The sequence below is a fragment of the Ceratotherium simum genome, chromosome 19, assembly GCF_057802395.1.
Source record: "Ceratotherium simum simum isolate JZ-2026a chromosome 19, ASM5780239v1, whole genome shotgun sequence".
Taxonomy (NCBI): Eukaryota; Metazoa; Chordata; class Mammalia; order Perissodactyla; family Rhinocerotidae; genus Ceratotherium; species Ceratotherium simum.
The window spans coordinates 38,876,642-38,903,320 of record NC_141918.1 but is presented as its reverse complement, the minus strand read 5'-3'; the positions used below and the strand labels follow the sequence as shown (position 1 = coordinate 38,903,320).

The following is a 26,679-nucleotide window of genomic DNA, read 5'->3' as shown; positions in this document are numbered from 1 at the left end:
GAGTCAACACAGCTGGCTGTTTAGACCCTGTGGAGGTGGAGTCCCAAGTGGTCCCTGAGGTTCTCAGGGGTCCTGCCCCACTGCTCTCCCTCTAGACCACAGCTGACTTGTTGCTTGGGCATCCTGTGTCCTAAAGATTCTTTGGAACCTGAATGTGAGCCCTGCCTAGTCCTTCCCCCACTTTCCCAGAGTGGAAAACACAGTGGAGCCTGAAGATGCTGAGAGAGCTAGACCATGTTCAGTTCACAGATGGGGCTTTTATACCTTCTGGATGACAGGCCATGTGGTGGCCTAAACTCCAGTGCCCACCCCCCCAAAACTGAATGCTGATAAATGATGGGATGGTGTTGAAAAAAAGTAAACTGGCCATGAAAACTCTGAATTAAAATAAAGAGATAGGATACAATATATTCCTTCCTTGTAGATTTGGTGACTTAAAGGCTATAGATCTTATTTGTTTAATCCTACAAGTATGGGCCACAGACCTGATTTTAATCAGCAGATCCTGTCCCCTCCTCAAAGACAGAATAAAACTGTAGATAGAGTTTTCAACCCACCTGTTTTCTGAGCCTTAGCTGATCCATAAGGATTTCCTTTCTTCTTCCTCCTATTGAGACAAAAAATCCTACTGAAAAGGTTTCTAAATGATAAGTGCTGTTTATAAAATAATACTTGATACTTTCTACCTCTTCCCAACTTGTTTTTAAGATCGAAGTGAACATTTTATCTTCGAAGAAGTGATGCTGCTTTTCTACACATGAACATCTAAAGAGTCAATATGTTGGTTTTGTGATTATTTACACAATTAGAGAAGAAATTAAAAAATGTAAAGTCACATACTTTCTAAGGGCTGCAAAGAGTCCCATTCCAGCAACCAGCAGGGCAAGGAGCACCAGCGGAAGAGCGATGGTTGTGATGTTTATTCCTAAGAGGGGGGAGCCACCACATTACAAGAGAAATGAACTGCAACCGATTTCATGATCCAAAACTGAACATTGATGAAAGGTCTTCAACGGTTTAATATATGGTCAAAATAAATACATGTTAGGCCTTTACTGATATTACAGAAAGCAAAAAGAGAGGATTCAGAATCCTGGCTAAGGTTTAGGAAAATAAAATTTAGGTTTTTTTTCCCCCCTGAAGGCAGTTTCCAATTTTCCTTGAGGATTAACATTTACTCTGAGCTTGTTGCTTGGACCATATTAGACAGCAAAAGTCAGAATTGAGGGGGAAGGGTTAACGCTGGCCCCCCAGCCGGGAGCTGTTCAGACAGGGAAATGATTTAAGCACAGTGTGGAGCTCTCAGCAGGGCTCAAGCAACCAGTTCCCCAGATGGTGGGCGGGTTCAGACCTGTACAATAACAGAGGCGCAGGAACCCCGGGTGCCTCATTTCCAGAACTTTAGAGCTGCGGACTGAAAGGAAGTGCAGCCTGCTGATTTCAGACAGCATTTCCACTTTGCTACATGCAACACCAGACTGTGTCTGCCTACAACCTTTCTGCTTTAAAAAAGGAGGTGACTTTATTTAACAGCCACTAAAGCAGGCCCCAAGCTTGTGAAACTATGCAAACTAAAGGAGAAATATTTGTTCTCACCCTTCTTTCTCTGTGATCCCTGGGCAAAAAGGGATAAGCAGGAGTGGAAATGTGTGGTTCATGAAAGGCAGGGTAAGCAACTTAGAAAGGAACAAAATTTATGTAAATAACAGCAGTGCTATTTATAAGAGTGGAAATTTGGGAAAAATCTAACAACTTAAACATCCAACCATAGGGGAATGGTTAACTAAATGATGGGATATCCATATGAAAAAATACTATAAAGATATTAATAATTGTGTTTTCCGACTATTTAATAACATTGAAAAATGTTCAGAATACAGTGTTAAGTGAAAAATACATGCTACAGAACAGAATATATGGTATGCTACCATTTTGTCTCAAAGTTATAAATATAAATATAGTTGACTGGATACAGTGGGATATGGTGATCTATGGATCTACGGATGCTGATTTTTATTTTCATTTTTTTAATAATTTTATTTATTTATTTATTTTTCCCCCAAAGCCCCAGTAGATAGTTGTATGTCATAGCTGCACATCCTTCTAGTTGCTGTATGTGGGATGCGGCCTCAGCATGGCTGGAGAAGCAGTGCGTCAGTGCACGCCCGGGATCCAAACCCCGGGCTGCCAGCAGCAGAGCGCGTGCACTCAACGGCTAAGCCACGGGGCCAGCCCCTGATTTTTATTTTCTGATTTATATTTCCCTCATCTTTCCAAATTTTATAAAATATGCAAATTATTTTATATTCTTCAAAAATAAATGTACTTTTTTTTTTGTGAGGAAGATCAGCCCTGAGCTAACATCTGCCAATCCTCCTTTTTTTTTGCTGAGGAAGACTGGCCCTGGGCTAACATCTGTGCCCATCTTCCTCCACTTTATATGGGATGCCGCCACAGCATGGCTTGACAAGTGGTGCGTCAGTGCGCACCCAGTATCTGAACTGGTGAACCCCGGGCCGCCGCAGTGGAGCATGCGCACTTAACCACTCGTGCCACCGGGCTGGCCCCAAAAAATAAATGTACTTTTAATGTTCATTACTTGAATAGATGTACATTTACATGTTCAAAATTCAGAAAGTATAAGGTATGGCAGGTAATGTCTCCTTCCTACCTCTGTTCCTCCTCCACAAGAAGCAAAATTATGTTTCTTGACATTCTTCCAGAGATAATGGATGAATATATATATTCATTCTTTATTCCCCCCTTTTCACATGCACATGGTAGAGTGCTACATAGATACCACGCTTATTTCTTTAAGTTGTCAATATATCTCAGAGAGCTTTCTATATTACTAACACATTCTTTTTTTTTCCTTTTTTTGTGAGGAAGATTGGCCCTGAGCTAACATCTGCCAATCCTCTTCTTTTTTCTTTTTCTTTTTTTTTGCTGAGGAAGACTGGCCCTGAGCTAACATCCATGCCCATCTTCCTCCACTTTATATGGGATGGCGCCACAGCATGGCTTGACAAGCGGTGCATCGGTGCACGCCCAGGATCCGAACCGGGAAACCCGGGGCCGCTGCAGTGGAGCGCATGCACTTAACCTCTTGCACCACCCTAACACATTCTTTTTTATGGCTGCAGAGAGTATTCCACGGTATGGATGTGCTATTTTATTTTTCCATAAAATATTTACCTAGTGTTTCAAGGGCACAGAAGTTTGTTTCCAGTCTTTTTCTGCTTACAATATTGCAATGACTAATGTGCACATACATCATTTTACACGTGGACCGATACCTCTGGACCATCTGCCTCTAGACATTCATATGACAGAGAAAAAAATGTTGTTCGAGCTACTGTAATATCAGGTGGAGTACCAGTTATATTCCTTAGGAAACCACAGAACAATAACTGCTCTACCTTTGGGCATTTCTTCGGAGGGGACAGCGTTTGTGATTATCTCATCTTCTCTTTTAGTTGAACCAACAGTATTTGGACTTGTTTTGCGCCACACCAAAGAATCGTTACCTGAAAGAGATGTTGGAAAGACCACATTAGCAACGACAGTTTATGAAAGGAGATGACCAGAATCCAATAACTCACTGACTCACCCCGAGTCCTACCTTGTGTAATCTGACAACCAATGAGCTCCACTTTCAAGGCTATCCTCTGGTGCCACGTCTGGGGGACAACCCGCACATATCTGGCCACAATGGGAGGGATGAAATTATTCCGCACTGGATCTCGAAAATTAGAGTTGCCCTGAAACACCTGTAGAAACGGGTAACTTTTACCTAAAGATTCTATTAGTTTTTAGGTCTTTATCAAGCCACTCATATCTGGTTATATGAAACCAATGTCTGTTGCATTTTTATAGACATTTTTGATATTGAAGATACAAGGCCTTGCAAACAAAGGCCAAGTTATCTAACTACAGTGGTGCTGCGAATCTGTTTTCTGGAAACACACTGATGAAAATATTTGGAGGCCTGCTCTCTTACTCAGCTCATGCCTCCAGAGTTTTTCTTACCTTTTCTCCATTATTCACAATTCCTTTATAGGTTCTCCACTTGGAGTTGTTGTTTTTGAAGCTCATCACAAAACTCTTAACATAAAAGTTGAAATTTGATTGTGTGGATCCAGTGGTCTTAATTCCTTGTAAGAAAATATTATTTATAGGTTAGTTTTAAAAATACTTTATATATATATATATAATGTATTATAATTTCAGGTTTCTTTTCTTTTTATTTTCTTGTTTGAAATCTCAAATCATTTTATAGGCCAACTTTTCTTATCTGCATTAGAAACCTGATCACAGAGGAGTGTTTTCACACTGACAATATGCCAGAAAAAGGTTTCACCAATGAGGTATCAGCTATGTAATCCATACATCCATATTTATAACCGCACACAGGTTCTTCCCACAGAGACAACGTGAAGATCTGTTACTTTACAAAAAGACATCGAGTACTTTGAGGTAGAGAGAGACGCACTTCTCTAAATCAAAAACATAATTTCAACGGCGAGTCATTTTTCATTCGTGCAATTGCACCTCTGTCTGTACCTGTTATTTTCTTTTTCTCTCCCAAATCGATCTCCAGCCACTCTCGTTGCCTGTGGTTCTTGCTGCTGTCCCCCGAAGCCCATGATGGGCCTTGGTCCTGAAGTCGGGCTTGGCCAGGAGACCAATGAACTTGTTCTCCAGTCTCATTGACCCACTGCCAAGAAGAAGAAGCTCTGATTTGCCTGTCAGGTTCCAAATTCAAGGATCTGCTGCAACCTAGATGAAAAGAGCAGGAAAATATTTCAGATATAGACACAAAATGAAAGGGGAAAAAAATGTACCCCCATCTCACCTAGAATTATTCAGTTGATTTACCTCCATTGTGATACTGAATTAACTGTTTAATGACTAGTTTTTTAATGATCCAGACGTGCATTTGACTCATGTGTACTTAAGTGTATTGAAATTGTTGCTGCTTTTCTTTTTAATAGACCTCGCCGAAGTCACATCTCCTATAAGGGACATCTCTTTGTCTCCACTATAGATTTTCCTTTCTAATCTTCTAAATTCACCCCGATTTCAACAAAGTGCAGGGTGTCTTAAAGGTTTAAAATGCTGAGGCTCTTCTCACTTGATCAGAGTGGGACTCCACTCTCTGAACCCTTGAAGAGTGGGTGCTTCAGGTGATCTGAAGATCAGTAAACTGTACCCAACATAATCCTTAGGAGGTTAACTCTACCATGTCCAAGGCAATATGGAAGTCGTAAATAAAGGCCAAAGAAGACACACTCCTATTTTCTCCTTGAAATACTTTAAGTGAGGGAGAAGATTTACATAGAATATATTCCATGACAGAGGGGCTAAAAGGCCTTTATTTTATATACTCATTTTCAGTTACTTAATTCAAGATAACCATGAAATCAAATTGCACTATTTAAAAGCTTTCTCTGTTAAAATCTAACATAAAGGAATTTATCTTAAAATAAATGTCGTTTCAAGTTTTCATTCTTTTTGGCAAAACTTTGAGCGAGCTTAGATTATAAAGAAAAAATATTATATTATATTTAAAAATATTATGTTATTGGGGCCAGCCCCGTGGCCTAGTGGTTAAGCTCGGCGTGCTCTGCTTCAGCGGCCCAGGTTCAGTTCCCGAGCGTGGACCTATACCACTTGTCAGCAGCCACACTGTGGTGGCAACCCACACACAAAATAGAGGAAGACTGGCACAGATGTTAGCTCAGGGTGAATCTTCCTCAACAACAACAAAAATATTACGGTATTAAATTATAAAGAAAAATATTTTCTGCTTAATGCTAACTGGGCTTCTTGCCTTGTGTATTTTTAAGTCACAGCATACTTGGTGCTATGTGACCTGAGGAAAAAAGAAAAAAAAGTCCTTTAAACTAAACCATCTGAGGGATATAGAAGAATAAACTACCACTGAGGATTTTAAAATATCAAATTCTTAAGGAAAGCATGGTCCTTACCATTGGAGGTAAACAGAAATCGCTTGTCTGACAGGGAACCACTGGAATAATAAACACAGACATGAGGAGGTGAGTTGCTTAACTGGATCTTAATGACTGATACAGCCCTATGGCAGAGGGCTCCCAGAGCCTTCCCACACCTATGGGACCCTCCCAGCACCCCGGCAAGGCCACTGTTAACTGTCTTCATCATTGGTATTTTACAGATCAAGAAACCCAGGCCCATGAAGGGTAAGCAACTTTCCTAAATTCAAGTGACAAATGGCCAGGGCTCTGAGACACTGCTTTTGAATCAAAATCCTGTGCTGTTCCATCATGCCACATTGTATTGGGAAGGAATGTGCACATATACTGTCTCAGGAACAATCTTAAATCCCAATTGATTAATATATGGTGATGGAGGCAGAAAGGATCACTGCCCTGAATACTCTTTGCTTCAGCAGTCACCTTAAAGCATCGCATTCGTCAACAGTCAAGGACCATCGAGAGAAATGAAGAAGCCTGGCCACTTTTAGAAGAATGAGCATGTCATTTGCTAGCTACCTTCTCTACAGACTTCTCTACTCCTTCCCTGGGGGTCATGCCCCAGCAGTGTGGCTCTGGGGACAGCCTCAGCCCAGTCTCTCTCTCCAGTCACACTCCTACCTGCTGTAGCAATGGGCACCAAGCCATGACCCAGCTCTTGCTTCTGGATGACAAGGGACAGCTGGAGAAAACTCATAGCTTCTCACTGACCTGGCCTGAACTGGCCCTCAGTGCTGCAAGACCGTCCTCCTGCTCATCTGGCCTTGACTCTCAGACCTCTGGACCCTTGCAGTCCCAGAGCTTGTATTACTCTCAAGGGCAAAATTATCAAATCAGCCTTGTTTTGCAATTGTCTTTGGTGGAGTAGAGATTCCTATGGCCCAAGACTGTATTTACCTTTTTGTAAAGCCCTCACCAATTCACCGGTGTAAAAATATGCAAAACAAATAGAAAATTTGGAAGTCTCAAGACTAATCTTACGTGCATAGTACTTACTATATTAGATACTAAGGTAAACACACAAAAATGTAGATGTCACTGTTAGGTTCAATTGTTTTACACGCTGGGAGTACTGCTTATTATTTTAAATGTTTGGCTCTGAACTATATGTGGAAATCAGGACAGAGTACAGAACTGTGAAATCCACAGAGAACCCAAAAATAGTCTGGACAAAAGTACAAGCCCCTTGCCATCAAAAATTTTTTTTAGAAGTAACAGGTAGTCAAACTCTCCGGAATGGATTTTTCTCTTTCATATTCTTTGTCCACTCTCAGACAGACACTCCACAAGCCCCGGTATTCCACATAAAGGTTCTATTATAATCTCTGTGCTGAATAGAATGCAGGCACCAATCCCTTCTCACATGAGAAAACGCAGACCCCCTTGGGTCATGAGACTTGCCTAAGCAAAGCTCGAGTGAGGGCCCAGCTCTCCTAACCTTTAAAGAAAGGTGCATATTGTTGCAATTCATATTTAAATTTTTAATAAGATTTATTTAGAGCCTCTCTTTTGATTTTTCCATTTTCTCGAATGTTCCTGCACTAAGTATTACACTTGAAATTTGCCCAAATAAGCCCAAATAATACTGCTGCAACCCTGAGAGCCTAAACGGGGTCTCACGGCTATGAAACATTAAAATACTTATTTTGTTGTGGTTGTTGAAAAAAAGAAGTTATGGAAAGGAGAACTTAGGAGTTAACCCTGAGAAGACAACGCCAGCCAGGGAGGGCTCTGCGTCTGACAGCTCTCAGCCTGGCTTTCCTCCATTATCAGCTGGAATGTTTTTCCATCTCATTCTATTAAACTAATTAAATACAACCACTCAGAGAATTCTATAGGTAAATGAGCCTCCTCTTTTAAAAATGAAAATGCCCTAGGGAGGGTGGGGTTGTGAGGCATTCACACATTAGGGGGAATGAATTCAATCAGATTTACAGGAATTGCCAGCCTCCCCAGAGGGCTACAGAAGTCATCAAGAATAGTCTGATGTAAACAAAAAGGAAAGCCTTCCTTGCTGATGGTTGGAGCCACCATCCTCTGTATGAGGTCAGCCCTCTTCCTGATTCCATTCTGGTCTCTTCAAACCAAGGAAGTGACCTGACCCGGGATGAATCCCAGAAGAACCCTCGATATTTACTTTAGGGACTCCTCCTTCCTCAGCTGCAATGCTTCCTTCTGTGTTTTTTCCTGAATGCCAAACAATCGTGTGTGGGAACAGAAGTTCAATGACCGCACGTACAGTGGTTCCCCAACAGCAAAACAGCACAGATAAAAACAACTGCTCCCTGAAGATTTGGGAATTGAAATGAGTGGAAGAGACTGTGTTTGCATACAGTTTACTCTTCTCTGCTCAGTACAAAAAGTCAGTGCAAAACACAGCTAGAAGTAAGAAGGGACCTTTCTATCTCCTCCCACCAGAACAAAAATCAGACAAATTGTTCAGATAACTATATGGAACGTGGAGCCAAGCTTTTCCTAATTCATGAATGGTTTCGGTTTTTGTACTCTTATTTTTGCATCAAAGTTTAATTTCAAATTATATAAAGTGACTTCGTATGGATGAAGCCCAGTTGATGTAGCAGAAGTAATTGAGAACATAACATCTACTTTTACTCAATAATTTTAATAATTTTTCTTCAAAAGTAAAATAAAATCCAAGTTAAACTTTTTACTATCCTATTTTTCTACAAAAGAAGCATTCAAATGAATACGAACATAGGCAAGAGATTCCAAAAAACAGATTTAAAGCTAAAGGACAATTCTTTGTTCCTATTTGGAGATAGCACCCCCAACAAATCTAGGCCACAGCCTAGTATCTTCCTGAAATAGTGCCTAGTATCAATAGAACAAACCAGAAAAAACACAAAAAGAAATAGATCCTCAAAAGTCAGGGTCAAGCTGACATTTAAAGCTTACTGTGCATAAGCAATATAAATTTTAATGTTCCGAAGGGTTTCAGGCAAATATACAAGTGAAAAAATATATATACATATGTATGTGCATATATGTATATATATAATACCTGTGTGCATATGTATATAAAATTTTATGTGTAGTACATATGTGTCTATATATATTTGTGTGTGTATAGTGTGTATATATATATTACACAACAAACACACACACGTATATATAAATTTTATTTATCCGAGTAAGGATTTTAGTTTCTAAAGGCATCCTGTTACTAAGCTTTTAGATGTTAAACTTTGGCACAAATTTGGGACTAATTTATCTTTGAATGTCCGGATAATACAAAAAGAACACTTAGAGGCCTCTCATAGCTAAAAATCCTATCCAGGGGGAAAAGTAAACGGGAAGGTCACGGCAGGCAGAGAACACAAAAATAAAGAGATGAGTCTGCACGTCCAAGCGTGCAGCATGTACCCTCTCCTTAGCGGATGACTGCCTTTTATAGATTGCATACAGCATCGCTTGTGTTGCTTGTGAAAAGGTTGGACTGGAATACCCTCTCCAGTCACCCCCACCCGCACCCCCGAACTCGGAAGTGCCTTGGGAGCTCTGCCTTGACTCTACCCGTGTTCCCTGAAGCCTTGTTCCTGCCTTCCATCAAACCTAAGGCTTGCCTCTTTCATGAAGGTGACCCAACCAACTTCTCCCCCAACGTCAGTCACTGCTTCCAAACACCTTGTCCTGTGAGCCTAGGCCAACACCCCCAATCCACAAATCCCAAAGTTCACTTGTGAGTTCTTAAGTTGGTTCTTTGGAACTTAAAATTCATTTTCCTAGAAAAACAACGTTATAACTTGGGGTCAGAATCCCTATTTGACCCACAATATTGCTAAACTAAACTACGATACATTTAAATAAAAAGTAGAAGGGGAAGGAAAAAAATTATTGTATAACTTTCTCAAAATGACACCAGAATCACTCTATGTTAACTAACTTGGGAACCTATCTAGCCCACATAATATGATTTTTTTACCAGATAAGATGGTCCATAGCCCACTGTGAGAATGCAACAGTAAAATATGATCATGCTCTGTCTGCATGCAAGAGCGGACCAGGGCAAAATGGCAGGGGCAGGGAGTCTATACACACAGACTAGTGAGTGGTAGCAGAAATGAAATGCCTATAGCCTCTGGCTTGTGCCATATTCTTGGAACCAAGACCACGTGGCAACTTGTCTAAAAGAACATAGAGTGGCAATAGCAGGAAGACATTTTGGAGCAGATAGAGAGGGAGGGAGCAAGAGAGAAACACAGTGGCTCGAGGAGCCCTTTTCCCTCACTAGGCGTCCACCCAAGAGGAGCGTCCCTCTGGACCATTCTAAGCTGCCTGTTTATATGGCGGACATCTGGACCACAAAGCGGGCCTATATTTAGTTCTAACAGCTCTAGTTTCCCACTCTGAAAGCTGAGGAAACCTGAAAGCATTAAAAGCTGAGGTTGAAATGTTTAAAGCAACTGACAGTTTTTTCTCATGAAGTTGAAAGAGCAGGGGATAACATACCAGAGAAATTACCAACAATATTAACAAAAGCTATCTTTTTTTCACCTCCCAAACTATTATTCATCATTAAGAGATTGTCTCTAGGGATCTTCTGGGGAGCTCAGGGTTCTGTCTGAGTTTATTTCAGTCCCCTATCTCCTTCAGTATCTTCGGTAATATTGGAGACAGCCAGTAATTTACTGAAAGTGGAAAAACTAAAAAGAAATAAGCTTTATTCTCTCCCACTAAAGCACCTGAGAGTAGGAATAGTCCTCTGCCCTGGGACTCCACATCTGTGCCATTTTAATTTATTTGTCAGCATAAACAGTGAGCTCTTTTATTGCCACATTTATCTTCATGTAGACACCATAAATGCCGCTCTAAGCACTCACGCATATTTTTCTCAGTTGACAAACCCTTGCTATCACATGCCCGCTGTCCTTTCAAAATTGTGCGCTGTTTAATTATGCCTTTGGGGTTACCTTCCACTCAGAACAAAAGGCGAAGTACTCACTCCCTTGAGAGCACACCATTGGCCAGGATTCCTTCATATCGACTTATCCCTTTGCGCTGAAGCACGCTGATCTGCCCACCCAGTTCATCTGCAATTATTCCTGCATGGATGGCAGCTTTGCACAATAAAGAGGTCTGAAACACAGCAACATCATCAATCGTAGCTTACTCAAGAACACATTTAAAATACAATGGGAGTTTTCCATTTTTTTATAACTTGTGGTCAGGATCCCTATTTGACCCATGACATTACTAAACTATAATTCACTTAAATAAAAAGTAGAAGGGGAGGGAAAAGATTATTGTCTAAGTATCTCAAAATGACATCAGAGTGTCCACATTTATGCTGACTAACTTGGGAACCTATCCACTAGGAAGGTAAGTAGGTAATTTACAGTAGTGGTGGCCCCCCCAGTGAATAGCACCTCCCAGTGGCCATGCCCTGAAGTTGGCCACAGAGCTTGCTGCTAACATGGCCCAGTCAACTGCCACAAATGCCAGTGAGGCCACCTTAGACCCTCCAGCCCCAGAGGAGCCACCATGACTACAGCCACAGGAGTGATTCCAGGCAAGGGGAGCTTCAGAACTGACCAGCTCAAATTGCTGACCACAAATCATCAGCAAATAAAATGGCTGTCAGTTTAAGTCACTAAGTTTTAGAGTGGAAGCAGAAATAGATAACTCATTAGTTTCTTGCATTTGGTTTACCAGATACACATACTAAGGATCATTTGAGAAGGCGAACCTTGCATACCACAGCTTCATTGTACAATTAATTTAGAGATTTAACAAGGCATCAAAACCAAAATGGTAATGTTAGCCACAGAACACTACATGGAACAGCCAACTTCATGAAGTTCTTAGAGCGATGATGAGCCACCCAGGGCCCACAGCCTACACCTCATTTCCTGAATCTCTGCTGACAGGGTCAAACAGCTGGCACCTGCTTAGCCCTCCAAGGCTACCGGCTGGTGTGACAAGCCAAGCGGGAGCACCTGACTGGCTCTGATTAGCAGGTATCCGTGTGACTGGAAGTGGCCCATCGGAAAGTGGGGCTAGAAGAAGGACTAGAACTTTTCCATGGGGTGCCCAGGCTTGAGGTCTCCATGAGCACAATACCTGTGTGGGAGGGTGATTAGGCAGTCAGCCCAGGACTGAGGAGTGAGAAGCATCATTTTCTAAACAATGCCCCACTTCACAATGGTTAATGCCAAAAAGAGAAAACCAGCTCACGAAATTGTGTCTCAATAACCGGACTTGGGAGTTTCTCGTTGTGTTAATGACAATTACCTTATTTGCAATGGAAAATTCTCTTAGATTTAAGCTACAATCTTAGGAGGACCAATGAGACAAACCATATTTTGTAATGAACGTTGCTGTAATAAAATTGAGAACTTTTGTGATCTTCAATTTAGAGTTCACATTTCCCAAACTAGATTAGATTTGGCAAAGTGAGTTAGTTTTGCAATGACTACTATCATAGCCAAAAAAAGAGGATGATTTCCTGACAGAGAAGAAACATGAGAATGCTGAAACACAGATGCAGGTAGTACTCTTCTTGATTTTGGGGGAAAAAAGAAGAATTCGAAGAGAAAAAGAATGTACTCTAAACAAACAGCTTGCGTTTTTATTTTTCCTGAATTTTCTTCAAAAGGTTTCTTATCCCTGTTTTAGACTCTTGGGGTGCAAAATGGAGGAGCCAGTTGTAAAGGAAAAGTCTGGAATGTAAATTCAGCAATTTAGCTCATCATACTGGCTCTGCATCTACCTCCAACAGGTGTGCTGAGTCATTTCATTGGTCTGGACCCAGCTTCCCAATTCATCTGTACAATGAAAAGGCTGGACTGGATGATGTCTAGTATCTTTTCTAATGAGTCTGTCACCTGTGACTGTAAAGGGTACTCTGTGTACCTATTACAAGGTCCAGGAGGGCCTGCCTCTCTCTTAGCCCCAGAACGAAAAGCAAACTGGTCCAGTGGTCTTCTGGGCAGCTATTCCTACTGTCCTGGGATCATCTGTCTTCCTTGGAATTGGTCTGGGAATGGGATGGCCTTCATCCCAGGAGCCCTGCCCTGTGGAGAGCTCTCAATGGACTCGGCATGTTCCAGGGCCTCCTTGGTTACAAGAGGACAAGTTCACAGGTCAACAAGCAATAGAACCTACCAGCCAGCAAATATTCTCATATCCTACAGAACACAGTATTGAGGGAACTCAATAGTATATATACCCTTTTTATGGAATTTATTTAATTAGAGCTCACATTTTTCCCTAATATTAAATGCAGGCCATAAGATACATCTCCAAGAGAATAACCACCAGATCTGGCTATCATATTATTATGAAAAAATTATCAGCCCTTTCTAGGATTATTTCCTTAAAAAAAAAAATCACTCCCCCACCACCAACTTGAATAAAATTGATGTTTATTTAAGTTGGGGCTTTTTTGGTATCAATTTAAAAAATTCGCATTCATTGAAGCTAATTTTTAAAAAATTCTCTTTTGAACAGTGAATTTATACCTTGATTTTCTAGCTATTTTTAAGGTCTAAACCTCACTGAAATGTTAATATAGGAAAGCCACATCACTGGCCTATGTAAATTAGTGAACTGCCTTAAACAAACTCAAACAAAATAATTTAAATGTAAATGTAATTATTCAGGAAAAAGAATGCAACAGACAGCTGAGGAGAACACGTGCATGGCTCATGAAATTGCAGGTTGATGGCATTAAACATTTCTGAATTCACTGAGCCACAAAAGATGGCCAAACAGATCAGCCTGAGGTAAGACTAAAACAATTTCAAAGCAATTATCAAATCATCCCAGAATTGGAGCATTTTTCTTAAATCTTTTTTTAGGAAAAATCAACTTATACTAAGAAGTATTGACATAGTATTAAAAGGAAATTTTAATATAAAAGAACAGCCATGCATCGCTTAACGACGAGGATACGTTCTGAGAAATGCATTGTTAGGTGATTTCATCATTGTGTGAACATCATAGAGTGTGCTTACACAAACCTAGATGGTAGAGCCTACTACACACCTAGACTATATGGTACTCATCTTATGGGACCACCACCGTATATGCGATCCGTCATTGACGGAAAAGTCAGTATGCGACGCATGACTGTAAACGTTTTAGACTGCATTTAATAAAACCTGAATAAAGCACATGTTTAAAATGTTAGCGGAATGACGGTGAAATGTTAAATTATAAAACTATATTCCTCAGTCTATCGTAGGAATTGTTTCTATGTCGCTACAGTCTTCATAACTACCATATTGATAACATTTTCTTTACAAAAGTAACATGCATTCATTATAGAAATGTTGCAAAATATGAAAAAAATAAAATCACTCATATTGCCATTGCCCAGAGACAATCGCTCACCGTTATAACATACTTCCCTATGGCTTTTTGTGGGTGTGTATAATAGGCCTGGTTTCTCCCCTTCTCCTCCTAAACTGGAAGCACTCTATATGTACGGTCTTTTTTTATTTTACAATACTTAAACATTTTTTGGGAATGGAGAATTGCTGAAACGAGTTAATTAAGTTAATTAAGTCTTTCTCTTAAAAGCAGATGGTAGAGTCAGCAGGCTTGGGAGAGGGTACCAAGAGAAAAACTGTTCTGGGGGTTTTTTATTTCTGGTTTCCAGGTGAGGCAGATCTTCAAGAGAAGCCCATACTGCTTCACTGGCATGGTAAGCATACGCAAATACGGATGCCTTAATACATCAGTCATGGAGATAGAATCACAGAATCTTAAGGATTCAAAAAGATCTTTAAAGGTCTCCACCAACACGTCCTGAGAGACCGTCCCTTTCCCCACCCCCACAGTACCTTCCCACACATACACAGGCCATCTCTGACAAATGGTTGTAACATCTACGCTGGACACTTCCAGTGACCAGGGCTGTTTCTTGAGACATCGTATCCCACTGTGCTCTGTTTAATATTCCTTATATGCAGCTAAAACTGGCCTCCCTCCAACTTTCATCTAGTGATCCTAGTTCTGCCTTTTGGAACAACATAGAGAACCAATTTCTTTTCTGTAATTGCTCTTTAAAACAACATATTTCTTCCCTGAGACAGAGCACCTTCTTCTGCAGCTTCTCTGGTAACTTGTTTTTACAGATTCTGTCATCCTGATGTACAAGATATGCTTTGGTTTTGCAAAGACGCTTCCAGAAAAGACTTGCTAAAACTGAACACATTTTCTATGATGAAGGTACCATGGAGGACAGACTTTAAGATAACCCCCATGCTATCTGCCTCCTGGTATTCCCCCATTGTGTAATCCCTGTGGGTGTGGGTAGGAGCTATGACTAGTTAGATTAGTTCTTCTAACTAATAGAATATGGCAAAGGTGATGGGACACTACGCCCACGATAATATTAGATAAGATTGTAACATGTCTTGCTAGGAGACTCCCCTGTTAGGAAACTCTCCCTTGCTGGCTTGGAAGAAGCAAGCAGACATGGAGAAGATCCACATGGCAAGGAGCTGAGGGCAGCCTCCAGCCAAAATCCAGGAAAAACTGAGGTCCTCAGTCCAACAATCCATAAGTAACTGAATGCTGATAACATCATGTGAGCTTAGAAGTAAATTCTTCCCCAGTTGAGCCTCAGATGAGACTGCAACTCCAGCTGACACCTTGGATACACCCTTGTGAGACCCCGAAGCAGAGAACTTAGCTAAACCATCCTCAAACTCCTGGCCCACAGAACATGAGAGATAACATATGTGCTGTTTTAAGCCTCTACATTTGTGGTAATATTGTTATGTAACAATAGATACTTAATACACCCCCAATATCAACATATACAAAAAAGGCACTAATCAGACTTCTTGGAAGAGATTAGTTTTCAAAGTACAAATTTTCCCTCCAGATAAAATCATTCTAAAAGCAAACGGTGTAAAACCAGTTAGTGAGTCAAATAGGAAACCTGTTTGCTGGCACTTGCAGATCAAGTGCTCAGATCTACCACACAGGAAACCATTTACCTGCTACACTGAAAAAGACAGCTCTTCAAGAGGAGCCAAGATAAACAATTAATGTAAGAAAAAACAATGCTATTTCTCTTATTGTACATAATTATTAAGTTTCTTGCATGGGACAGGAAAATAATAAAAACATTTTATTGCTGGGGGAAGAACTATACTTCAACTTTTTATTTCTCTTAGTTAATTTCCTGAAGTCATTTAGAAATAGGCTGTGCCAAGTATATTTTCAAAGTGAGCTAGTATAAATCATTTTAAGATTCAAACAATTTATAGGCCAAATGGATATCCTGTGTCAATCTTCTAAATAAAGACAACACATGAAAAAGGAACCAAAGAGCAAAATAACAAAATCTGCTGCTTTCAGAATCAAGATGCACTAAAAGCAAAAATTAAAGCCAAGTTTTTTCCCCCTGCTGGAGATGAATTATCAGTCTCCTAGAACATGTATGTTTTCCCCATGCATGAAGACATGTCAATAACTCTTAGAAAAGTTCTATCACTATACAGATTTTCACATTTCTAATAACTCAAGCCAATTCTCATAAGCTGGAAACCCAACTGTTTTAAATAGCAATGTAAATTTTAAAAAATCAGATATCAGATTTCCAGGATAGAAATCTATAAATAGTAAAAAATGAAGGATTGTGTATCTGCAGACAGGACATACACTTTAGAAAAATGACTTCTTGTGAATTTATTTTTCTCTGAGAACAATATATATAACCCAGAGAATCTCATTAAACTTAAGAAATTGAGGTGCAAGGAAGGAGGGGAATAACACATAAGAGTAGGTTAGATGGCTTCACTGGTCCCAGACACAATGTCACTATTCTGTGAGGTGACTATTCATGGCCTTAGCTATATTACATGAACCAACTGGAGCATTAAAATAAAAACATAAATTATAACAAAAAGGATGACCTCTTATACAAAATGGATGGAACTATACTCTCAGATGTTGAAAAGGATTTTGTTTACTGTTTTATTTACAGTATGCTTAACTAGAAATGCTAAAAATAGGAATGGATGCATGAATAACCTTGATTTTTATACTTATTATTTCATTTCTTTATTCCCAGAGAAGAATCGTGCATCTATCTACATAGTTTTAAACCTTATTTGACTATACTTTGTAATGAATTTAGGCAGAGCAATAAGTACTTACTCTTTTTAATTTCCTCCCTGCCATAAAATTACCCTCAATTACTTACATCTCTATATCCATCCACCACATTCCCAGAAATGTCTCCTGCTATGTCTCTACAACCAGCTGGGCAGAATTTGCTGGAAAAAGAAAATAGAGAATTTATATTTTATTAAATTATACTTAAGTTAAAAAGTATTAAATTATACTTAAAAGTATTTTCTCTCCTCCACAGAACATGCAGGAGGGCATATCTTACTTTAATGACAAATCAGAAACCTGATTTGTGAAAATACAGATTAATCTAAAATATAGTAATCTGAAGGCAAGTCTTACACAATAATTATTTGTTTTATATAAGGATTCATTATAAACTCTATTAAACAATGAGCTTCCCTAATGCATCTTAATTGATTCTAAGATGTCCAAGAAATATATATATATTTTTCTTTTTTGGTGAGGAAGATTGGCCCTGAGCTAACATCTGTGCCTATTTTCCTCAATTTTGTATGTGGGACACCACCACAGCATGGCTTGACAAGCGGTGTGTAGGTCCAGGCCTGGGATCTGAACTTGCAAACCCCGGTCCGCCAAAGCAGAGCACGCAAACTTAACCACTACGCCACCGGACCAGCACTCAAGAAATATTTTTAAGAAAGTATCTAAACACCATATATAGCATGATCTTGTTTTTATTAAAAGATATATTTAAAATATATAAAATAACAACATATGTTTTCTATGGATAAAAACAAGACAAGGAAGAATAGTTCTGGATTCTCTGAGAGTAGAATTTTGAGGAACTTTCACTTGCTGTGTCGTTTCACTGTAATATCTCGATTCACTCTACTAGTACTATCCAATAGGAACATAATGGAAGCCACAAACGTAAATTTAAACATTCTAGTAGCCATATTAAAAAAGTAAAAAGAAACAGGAAAAACTAATATTAACAATATATTCTATTTAACCCAATATATTCAAACCTTATCATTTCCACATGTAATAAACAGAAAAAATTATCAATGAGACGTTTCCAGTCTTTTTTCTTTTGCACTGTCTTCAAAATGTGCAGTATATTTTATACTTACAGTACATCTCAATTTGGACTAGCCACATTTTAATTACTTGATAGCCACACGTGTGGCTAATAACAAACAGTGATGGCCTACATTAGTTATAAATTACTTTTGTAATCAGAAAAAAAGGTGTATGTATATTTTTCAGTTTTATTGAGGTATAATGGCCAAATAAAATTGTAAGATATTTAAAGTGTTCATCATGATGATTTAATATACATTATCCATCTAGTTAATTACCACATCACCCCACATATTTTTACATATAAATATATATTTGTAGCTATACATTTATATAAATGTATATATTTTTTGGTGAGAACATTTAAGTTCTACTCTCTTAGCAAATTTCAGTAGAGTGTTATCTGCTATAGTCATCACATTACACATTAGATCCTCAGACCTTATTCATCTTATAGTTGAAAGTTTGTACCCTTTTACCAACCTCTCCTTATTTCCCCTACTTCCCATCCTCTGGCAACTACTTTTCTACATTCTGTTTCTATGAGTTTGACTAAAAAAGGTATATTTTTAAATTAGGATTCCATGTACCTAACAGTCATTTTTCATATTGCATATAATCCCCCTTAAATTTAGTTTCTTCATTTGTAGTTCCTTTAAGCATCAACATATCAAAAAACTTTGAGGGACAGCTCTACGTCTATGAAAAATGTGCAAAAGGAAAGTCAAAATATCATAAGAACTTTGACAACTTTGAAGATGAATGCCATATGCCTTTGTTTCTATATATACCACATTTCAGTCATGTTTACTTGGGTTGTTTTAAAAAAATGTACCATCCCAAACAGATTCCAAAACAGCTGTTGCTTTTATTTCATTTCCTCTCAGTTTCCTCTTGCTGACTTAGTAAATTAGATATCTAACAACCTCTAATTATCAAAACTACCCAAATAAATGCTTCATAATTCTTTCCTGTTGACCTTACAGAGTCCAGCATTGCAGCAATAACCAAGGAATTAAGAAATAAAAATAATGGGGAATCCTGCTACAGATATTTACAATTCCTTATCCTAACCCTTAGAGCCAGATGTATGTTAGAATTCAGAATGTTTTGGATTTTAGAAAAGTAAAACAGTGCCAATGATGTATATGATGTAAGATCCCAGTGAGGTCTGCACATATTAATCAAAAACATTAATATCTCTGAATCAAATACATGAATAATCACATTAAGTCAAATACATAAAGACTAAATAGACTCAGTAATTCAGTCCAATTTTGCTGTCAAATGAATCTAAGGTCACACTAATCAGTTACTGCTACCAAATGAGTTACAAAAACCTTTTGGGGCCGGCCCTGTGGCTTGGTGGTTAAGTGCACGCGCTATGATGCTGGCGGCCCGGGTTCGGATCCCGGGTGCGCATCGAGGCACCACTTCTCTGTCCAGCCTGAGGCCGAGTCCCACATACAGCAACTAGAAGGGTGTGCAGCTGTGACATACAACTATCTACTGGGGCTTTGGGGGCAAAAAATAAATAAAATCTTTAAAAAAAAAAAAAAAAAAAAAAAAAAACCTTTTGACTTTCAAACCTTTCTGCATTTCACAATCACAGATGAGGGATTGTAGACCTGTACCTCATCTTTAACTAAATCCTACAGAACAGCTGGGCTACAGCTTAGATGATTTGGCACACCATAATGTCACCCTGTAGGCCTGAGTATATCCCTTTCTTTAGGAGGACAGGAAGTGACCACTGATGCCCAGAGGCCCTATTACCATCAGGACTGTATCTATAGCTGGAGAGATCTCAGAGAATGTTGGTACTTGTCTACATTGGATGAACGACAACTTTACAGGGCAATACTTAATTATCGATCATTTAAATTTTGTTTTTCTCTAGTAGACTTAATAGTAGTTAACACTAGAGTTGATTGCATATGAAATAATCTCATTTATTAGAATGTCTGAGATGGTTAGGACCATGGACACTTGAGCCTGATTCTCTGGGTATACTTATTAAGTGTGTAGCTCTGGGCAAGTTACTTGCACCTCTGTTTCAAGGTATAACAGAACCTACCTTGCAGGTATGTTGGAACATTCACATGAGTTACTCACATGCTAAGTCCAGAGAGCGCTACCTGTCACTAAGAAAGCACTCTAAGGAGTGATAGTTGTCACTAGTGTTGTTGTTGACAATGATCTCTAGACCAGTGGTTCTCAACTGGGGGTGAATTTTGCCCATCGGGAGACGTTTGGCAATGTCTGGAGACATTTTTGGTTATCACAACTGGCACACAGTGGGTAGAGGCCAAGGATACTGCTGAACATCCAACAACGCATAGAATAGCTCTTCACAACAAAGAATCATCCAGGCCCAAATCTTGATAGTGCCAAGGTTGAGAAATCCTGTGCTACACTCTTTTACTTTACAGATGAGAGAACGTACAGCAAAGAGATTAAGTAATTTTTCCAGTTAAAGTAAAGCTGGGATGAGAAATTTCATTTCTCAAAAGGTTTCTCTTTTGTAGGAAAGACAAAATGAATCTCCTCCAAAAGTGAAAGGATTAGAAAAGTTGCTCCGGAATGCTGGCCAGGTAAAAAATGCACTCTAGACCCCATTATGGCTCATTGGTATTATAGTATAACACAGGGGTCAACCAACTGGGGCTCATGGGCCAAATTCAGCCTGCTGCTTGTTTTTGTCAATAAAGTTTTATCGGAACACAGCCACGCTCATTTGTTTGCATATTGTCTACGGCTGCTGTTGCGTTACAGCAGCAACAGAAACTGTACGAATAGATGTAAAAGAGGCTGCATGGCCTACAAAACCTAAAATGTTTACCATCTGGCCCTTGACAGAAAAAGTTTGCTGACCTCTGTATATAAGAAACCATTTCAAATATTCCTCATTAATTACAATATAGATTATTTTTTAAAAAAATTAAGTACAAATTGGGCCGGCCCCGTGGCTTAGCGGTTAAGGGCGCGCGCTCCACTACTGGCGGCCCGGGTTCAGATCCCGGGCGCGCACCGACGCACCACTTCTCCGGCCATGCTGAGGCCGCGTCCCACATACAGCAACTAGAAGGATGTGCAGCTATGACGTACAACTATCTACTGGGGCTTTGGGGGGAAAAATAAATAAAATTATAAAAAAAAAAAATTAAGTACAAATAAAGTACTTTATCTGATTTAATGCCGAGGAAAGCAAAAAGTTCAGCAACATATGACTGCAGCGTGGCTAGGACACCTATATTTACCTGTATTCTGTCTTCAAATAATGGTTAGCTCGTTCCAAACACGTTATTAAATCTGTCATAAATAAAGATAATTGCAATTAGCAGACTGAAGGGAAGTTAGGATACTCATGCTCAAAAGATTTCTTTTTAAATAAAAAAGACAATTTTTAAAAAGCATTTATTCATTATCTAGTTATCTGAATTTTCCTACTTAAAAATAAATCACAACTGAGAACATTGTCCCCAGGATTCAATCAGTGCCCTTCGTTTCTCTTTTCTACCATCAGTGATGGTTTTTCACTGGTTGTCCAGTGAATGATAATAGAATCTATTTCCAAGAGAAAAGCCCACATTGGTTAGTTACTATCCACTACATAGCTATAAAGATCATGCATACAACGTCCCTTGGCAGGAGGAAAACAATTTCAAAAGCCCAATGTGGTTCATAGAGAAGGTTCAAGAACATTTTAATTTAACAATTTAACTAGTGGCATCCGAGTGACCACAGAACTAAGTGTTTACTGAGAACAAAAAAATCCTGTCAACTTTGATCAATCAGAACTAAGGACTTAAAAAGAAGGTGCTCGGGCCGGCTCCGTGGCTTAGCGGTTAAGTGCACGCGCTCTGATGCTGGCGGCCCGGGTTCGGATCCCGGGAGCGCCCCGAGGCACCACTTCTCCGTCCAACGTGAGGCCGAGTCCCACGTACAGCAACTAGAAGGATGTGAACCTATGACATACAACTATCTACTGGGGCTTTGGGGGAAAAAACTGAATAAATAAAATCTTTAAAAAAAAAAAAAAGAAGGTGCTCTTTGGAGTACAGAACCAAACTAATACTCAGCAGTGGAGACACTGAGATGCTGTGAATTTTGATGCATTTAGATCAACATAGTATAGTTTCCAAAATATTCCATACTTGCTGCCATCATTCTTTCTTTCCTTAATCTTTTCGATAGTTCTTAGGGAGCAATATATGGTGAACACTAGCCATGCACGGGCCTGCTGAGACTTGTCAGATCTGATTGGCTCAGAGGGAAATGAATGGTGCTCTCCCTTCCCAGCATATTTCTGCCAGAGGGGACTGAGAGCAGAAACTTTGGGCACCTCTGTGCCCCTGAGCAGACATGTAGTGGGCTGCATGGTAATTACTCTGGAGCACAAGAGGCCTGGAGGCCGTCCTTCCTCTCTCATCAGTGTTCACGTTCCCCTTTTCTCTCACTCATGTGTCAGCTCAATGGTTAGGGTACTCTGTGATACTGAGAGTGGTGCACTGGTGTGTATACGGGGGGTGGGGGGGTGTCACTGGTTAAAAGGCTTGTTCCCCGAGCTAAGAAAAGGGTTGGGGGAGGCCTCCAGAGAATAGCCAGATCTTAGAAGGGTCAGGAGGGTAGCCCCAAAGATATGCCATGCAAGGATTCTAGGAAAGTGAGGTCAACCCTCTCCCACATGAGTCGGCTGATCAATCTCATGTGTGCTATGAAAGTATTCAGTTCAGACCTAACTGCTTACAAAGACATTGCTCTCTTCCCTTACACCTTAATTCCATATGTGAGGTCACAATTCTATCCAGAGATGGTGAGTAGCAAGAGCAATTCTACGACAGACAATGGTTTACAGATTTATGTTGATTCTTCTGCTATACCTGGATGGTCGCTGCTGGCGTAGGTCAGCAAAAAACCCCGCCCCGAAATGTGGGATCCACTCTCAAAGCGAACAGTTACTTCACTTGTGTTCAGCAAGAGTTCTTTGGGGACAGTCATACTTCCACAATAGGGACCTAAAAACAAAGCATACTTGTGGCACATGTCAAAATTTTGACCAGCACAAAGAATCGGTATATGGCATTATTTTCCTTAAAGGTCAAATTTACCAGACAACACATACGTAAGATTCTAATCTTTACCCACCTGAAATTTTGCTTAATACTGAGACTGATACTTAGTAACTGATTGTGAACTTAATTATACAGAAAAGCCAAGGGGGGAAGTGGCTAACTCTAGATAAGCAATGGGCTCGAACTAGTTAAGTGTGAACAACCCAAGAGATAGGTTTTGGTTTTTGTAAAAAGACAACTAACAAACAAAGGTCAAATACATTAGACAGTAAAGAAAATGTTATCACAAAAGTGATATTCTAAGAGCCTCCTAAATTTGCTTTAAGTATGGTCTAAGTATTTGTGTCCCCCTAAAATTTGTATGTAGAAATCCTAATGCCCAATGTGATGGTATTAGTAGGTGGGGCCTTTGGGAGGTGATTAGATCATGACGGTGGAGCCCTCATGAATGGGACTAGTGCCCTTATAAAGGAAGGCCCAGAGAGCTTGCTTGCACCTTCGACCAGGTGAAGACACAGTGAGAAGGCTATGAACCAGGAAGTGGGCTCTCACCAAAGGCTACATGGAATCTGCCAGCGCCATGATGTTGGAATTCCTAGACTCCAGACTGTGAGAAATAAATGTCTATTGTTTATAAGCTATCCGGTCCGTGGTATTTTGTTATAACAGCCTGAATAGACTAAGACAGGTAGTAAAGAAAGTGTTATCACAAAAGTGATATTCTAGGGGCCTCCTTAATTTGCTCAAAGAAACTCAAAAATTCCATTTTTTCAAAGAGGTTCCAGAATTAAAAGACTGTCCAAGGCATGGTAAAAATCTTATTCCCATGCAGTTTACCTATTTTTCTCTCTCTCTTACAGTAACTTCTGGTTAACCCATATAATTTATTTTGACTTGTAAAATGAGGTTTATAAAAAAGCAAAACAATTTCTAAAGGCTTTTAGAATACCATAGTATAAATTATGCTATTAAGGGTATAACATATTGTTTCTAGAATAAGTTGCTTGAAAAGCAATAGGAAGCTCAATGAACTTTCAAAGCACAAAATTAGATTTGGAGCTAAAAAAAAAAGGCCGTTCTAAGATTACTCAAATTAAAGTTTAGTTTATAAATTGTCATCCTCAAAGTCACGTACTTGAGACATGATAATTTCTACGAAAATAGGGATTAGCAAGCAAATTTTGAAAAGAGGTATTCTTCATCAACTTCTCTTAAAATAAAACAATATGGAAAGAGTCAACAGCATCAACAATGACATCAGGTTAAGGAAGGAGGAGGAAGGGAAGAAAAAGACCACTCCAACTCAATGTTCATAGAACTAGGCTACATTAGCCAAAACCAACATAGACACCAAACTGCTGAAAGATTCAGGAGAAGATCATGAACCCATCTAAGGATTCCTTTCCTGACATAAGGGATCGGATTTCCCTTTTGTCCTGTCCAGGTCTCACATTTTGAATATGTAATAGAATAAAAGAGAAATGCTGTGGGTCTACCTTCATGCCTCAAATCTCTGTTGTTCCCTATTATTAAGTTATAGTGAAATCCAAATAAAAAAGATCACTCTTTGGAAACACTGATCATATATAATTACTTACATCAGTTAATACTTGCAAATTACTTAGAATAGTAGCTAGCATATAATGAGTTATATAACTACTTGTTAAATAAATAAATGAATACATTAAAAAACAAACAAATAAACAATGTCTGTTTTCCTTTTGGACTATGTTCCACGGGGTCAGGAACTTTTCTACCCATCTCTTTATCTCCAGCAGCTTGTACAATACCCGGCACGTGGCGGCCTTCCAAATATTGTTTGAATTGAAATGAAGTTAAATGTTCTTCTTTTGTAAAAGTCAGTTTTTAAAAGCCAGACCTGATCATAAAGATACATAAAATATTTAATCCTGTCATTTAAAAATATCATGAAGTCAGGAAGAGAAGTATGGATAAACAAGAAAGGAAAGAAAAGAACTGGTGTAACGGATATATGGATTTTTACGAACTTGAATAGTGCTCCACAAGCACGGTTTAGGCAATTTATACTAAATTCATTTTTGTATACTAAAGTAGAATGAGAAGCATTTTTTCAAAATTAAAGTGAGTCAGATTACTGTGCTTGACTTTCGAAACTTATTCTCAGTTTTCTTTATGTATGTTTGAAATTCCTTTGTTCTTTGCACAGACAAGAAGTGAAGATACTTGCTTTGCAAATCTAAGAATAAAAATGAAATAACTAGTACCTTGTTGCTATTAATAAATTAGAATATTTTTCTACCTACATTTATCTTTTTTGAGTGGAAATAATGACATATATACTCCTCTCCAAATGATGATGGTAATACTAATCTCTCTTTAAATTTCTACAGCATTCCAACGAGTTCTAATAAAAACGGTTGAAGTAAGTCAGTCTAAATTGATTATCAGTGAGAACTTGTTTGCAATTTTTTTTTTAAGATTTTAGGGAACAGTTGAAAGGAAAGGTTGCAAAATTGTATATTTTTTACACAAATAGATAAGAGTGCATACCATCACACTAAGTTCTTGTGCAATACATATGATCTCCTAGACCCAAAACACATAAATATAGTAAAACTCTAATTTGGTTGCATCCTCCGAACGTCATGATAGGTATGTCAATTTCCGGAAAAATTTCAAAGAAAGAAAATGTAAACACACACTCCTTTAATCCCCCTTACCCCACAGGTACCAATCTCTCTCATATCCTTATTGATGTGCTTTAGAAATGTAACTAAACCCTAAAGGGGATAGAATATACCATCTCTGTATAAATGCCATCATTAAAACTTATTTTGATAGGTTCATCACGGGGCAACCATCACAAGAGCAGGAGGGAGTTTCTGTCCAGGGTAGGGGATGGAAGTAGGGGACTGACTGCTGTCTTGCCTGGGGCCAAACATCCAAATTATAACCTGTCTGAAGGTCTGACAGATAAAGATGCCTTTTCACAGACTTCAAGTTAATAACTGCATTCCTAGAGTTAAAAGGGAAAATAGACGAAAATAAAAAAATGTGACTGGCAGTGAGATGGAAAAATAATTAATGGGAAACCACTGAAGGATCCTACAAGTCTGTGTGTCCAAAGCAATGTTCTCAGTTTACAACCAGACTCCCTTGAAAATGATATTGTTTGTTAAGAAAGCCTTTCTCCAACCACGTCTACCCAAATGATAAATTTCACTGTTAGTACTCTCCATCCTGACTTTTAAAATGGGTCCACACTGGTATTTAAACATTCACAAAGACAATTTCATTGGAAACCCAGATGAGAGCTTGCTGACTTCTAACTTGACCACGGTTATATTCTCCATCCTGGGCAGTGTCCTGGATTGGTAAACCTGCCTCAATTCACAGTCAGATTGGACCCCCAACTCTTCTTGAGTGGGTCTGAAGAACTTGAGCAGACCTAA

At 39.1% G+C, this 26,679-nt stretch overlaps 1 protein-coding gene across 2 annotated transcripts in view; it reads right to left on the bottom strand.

The window, feature by feature from the left end:
• DCBLD1 (discoidin, CUB and LCCL domain containing 1) overlaps positions 1-26,679 on the bottom strand; it is a 62,163-nt gene that overhangs the window by 4,022 nt on the left and 31,462 nt on the right. The window contains exons 3-13 of one of the 2 annotated variants that reach the window (XM_087444031.1): positions 23,054-23,188; positions 21,431-21,482; positions 17,197-17,269; positions 10,978-11,111; positions 5,991-6,031; positions 4,564-4,779; positions 4,030-4,154; positions 3,623-3,770; positions 3,420-3,527; positions 841-925; positions 558-607 (exon numbers count right to left, since the gene is read on the bottom strand). In XM_087444031.1, coding sequence (XP_087300157.1) covers positions 558-607; positions 841-925; positions 3,420-3,527; positions 3,623-3,770; positions 4,030-4,154; positions 4,564-4,779; positions 5,991-6,031; positions 10,978-11,111; positions 17,197-17,269; positions 21,431-21,482; positions 23,054-23,188 — 1,167 coding nt within the window. The remainder of the gene's footprint in view (positions 1-557; positions 608-840; positions 926-3,419; positions 3,528-3,622; positions 3,771-4,029; positions 4,155-4,563; positions 4,780-5,990; positions 6,032-10,977; positions 11,112-17,196; positions 17,270-21,430; positions 21,483-23,053; positions 23,189-26,679) is intronic. The other variant, XM_087444032.1, reaches the window with a different exon arrangement.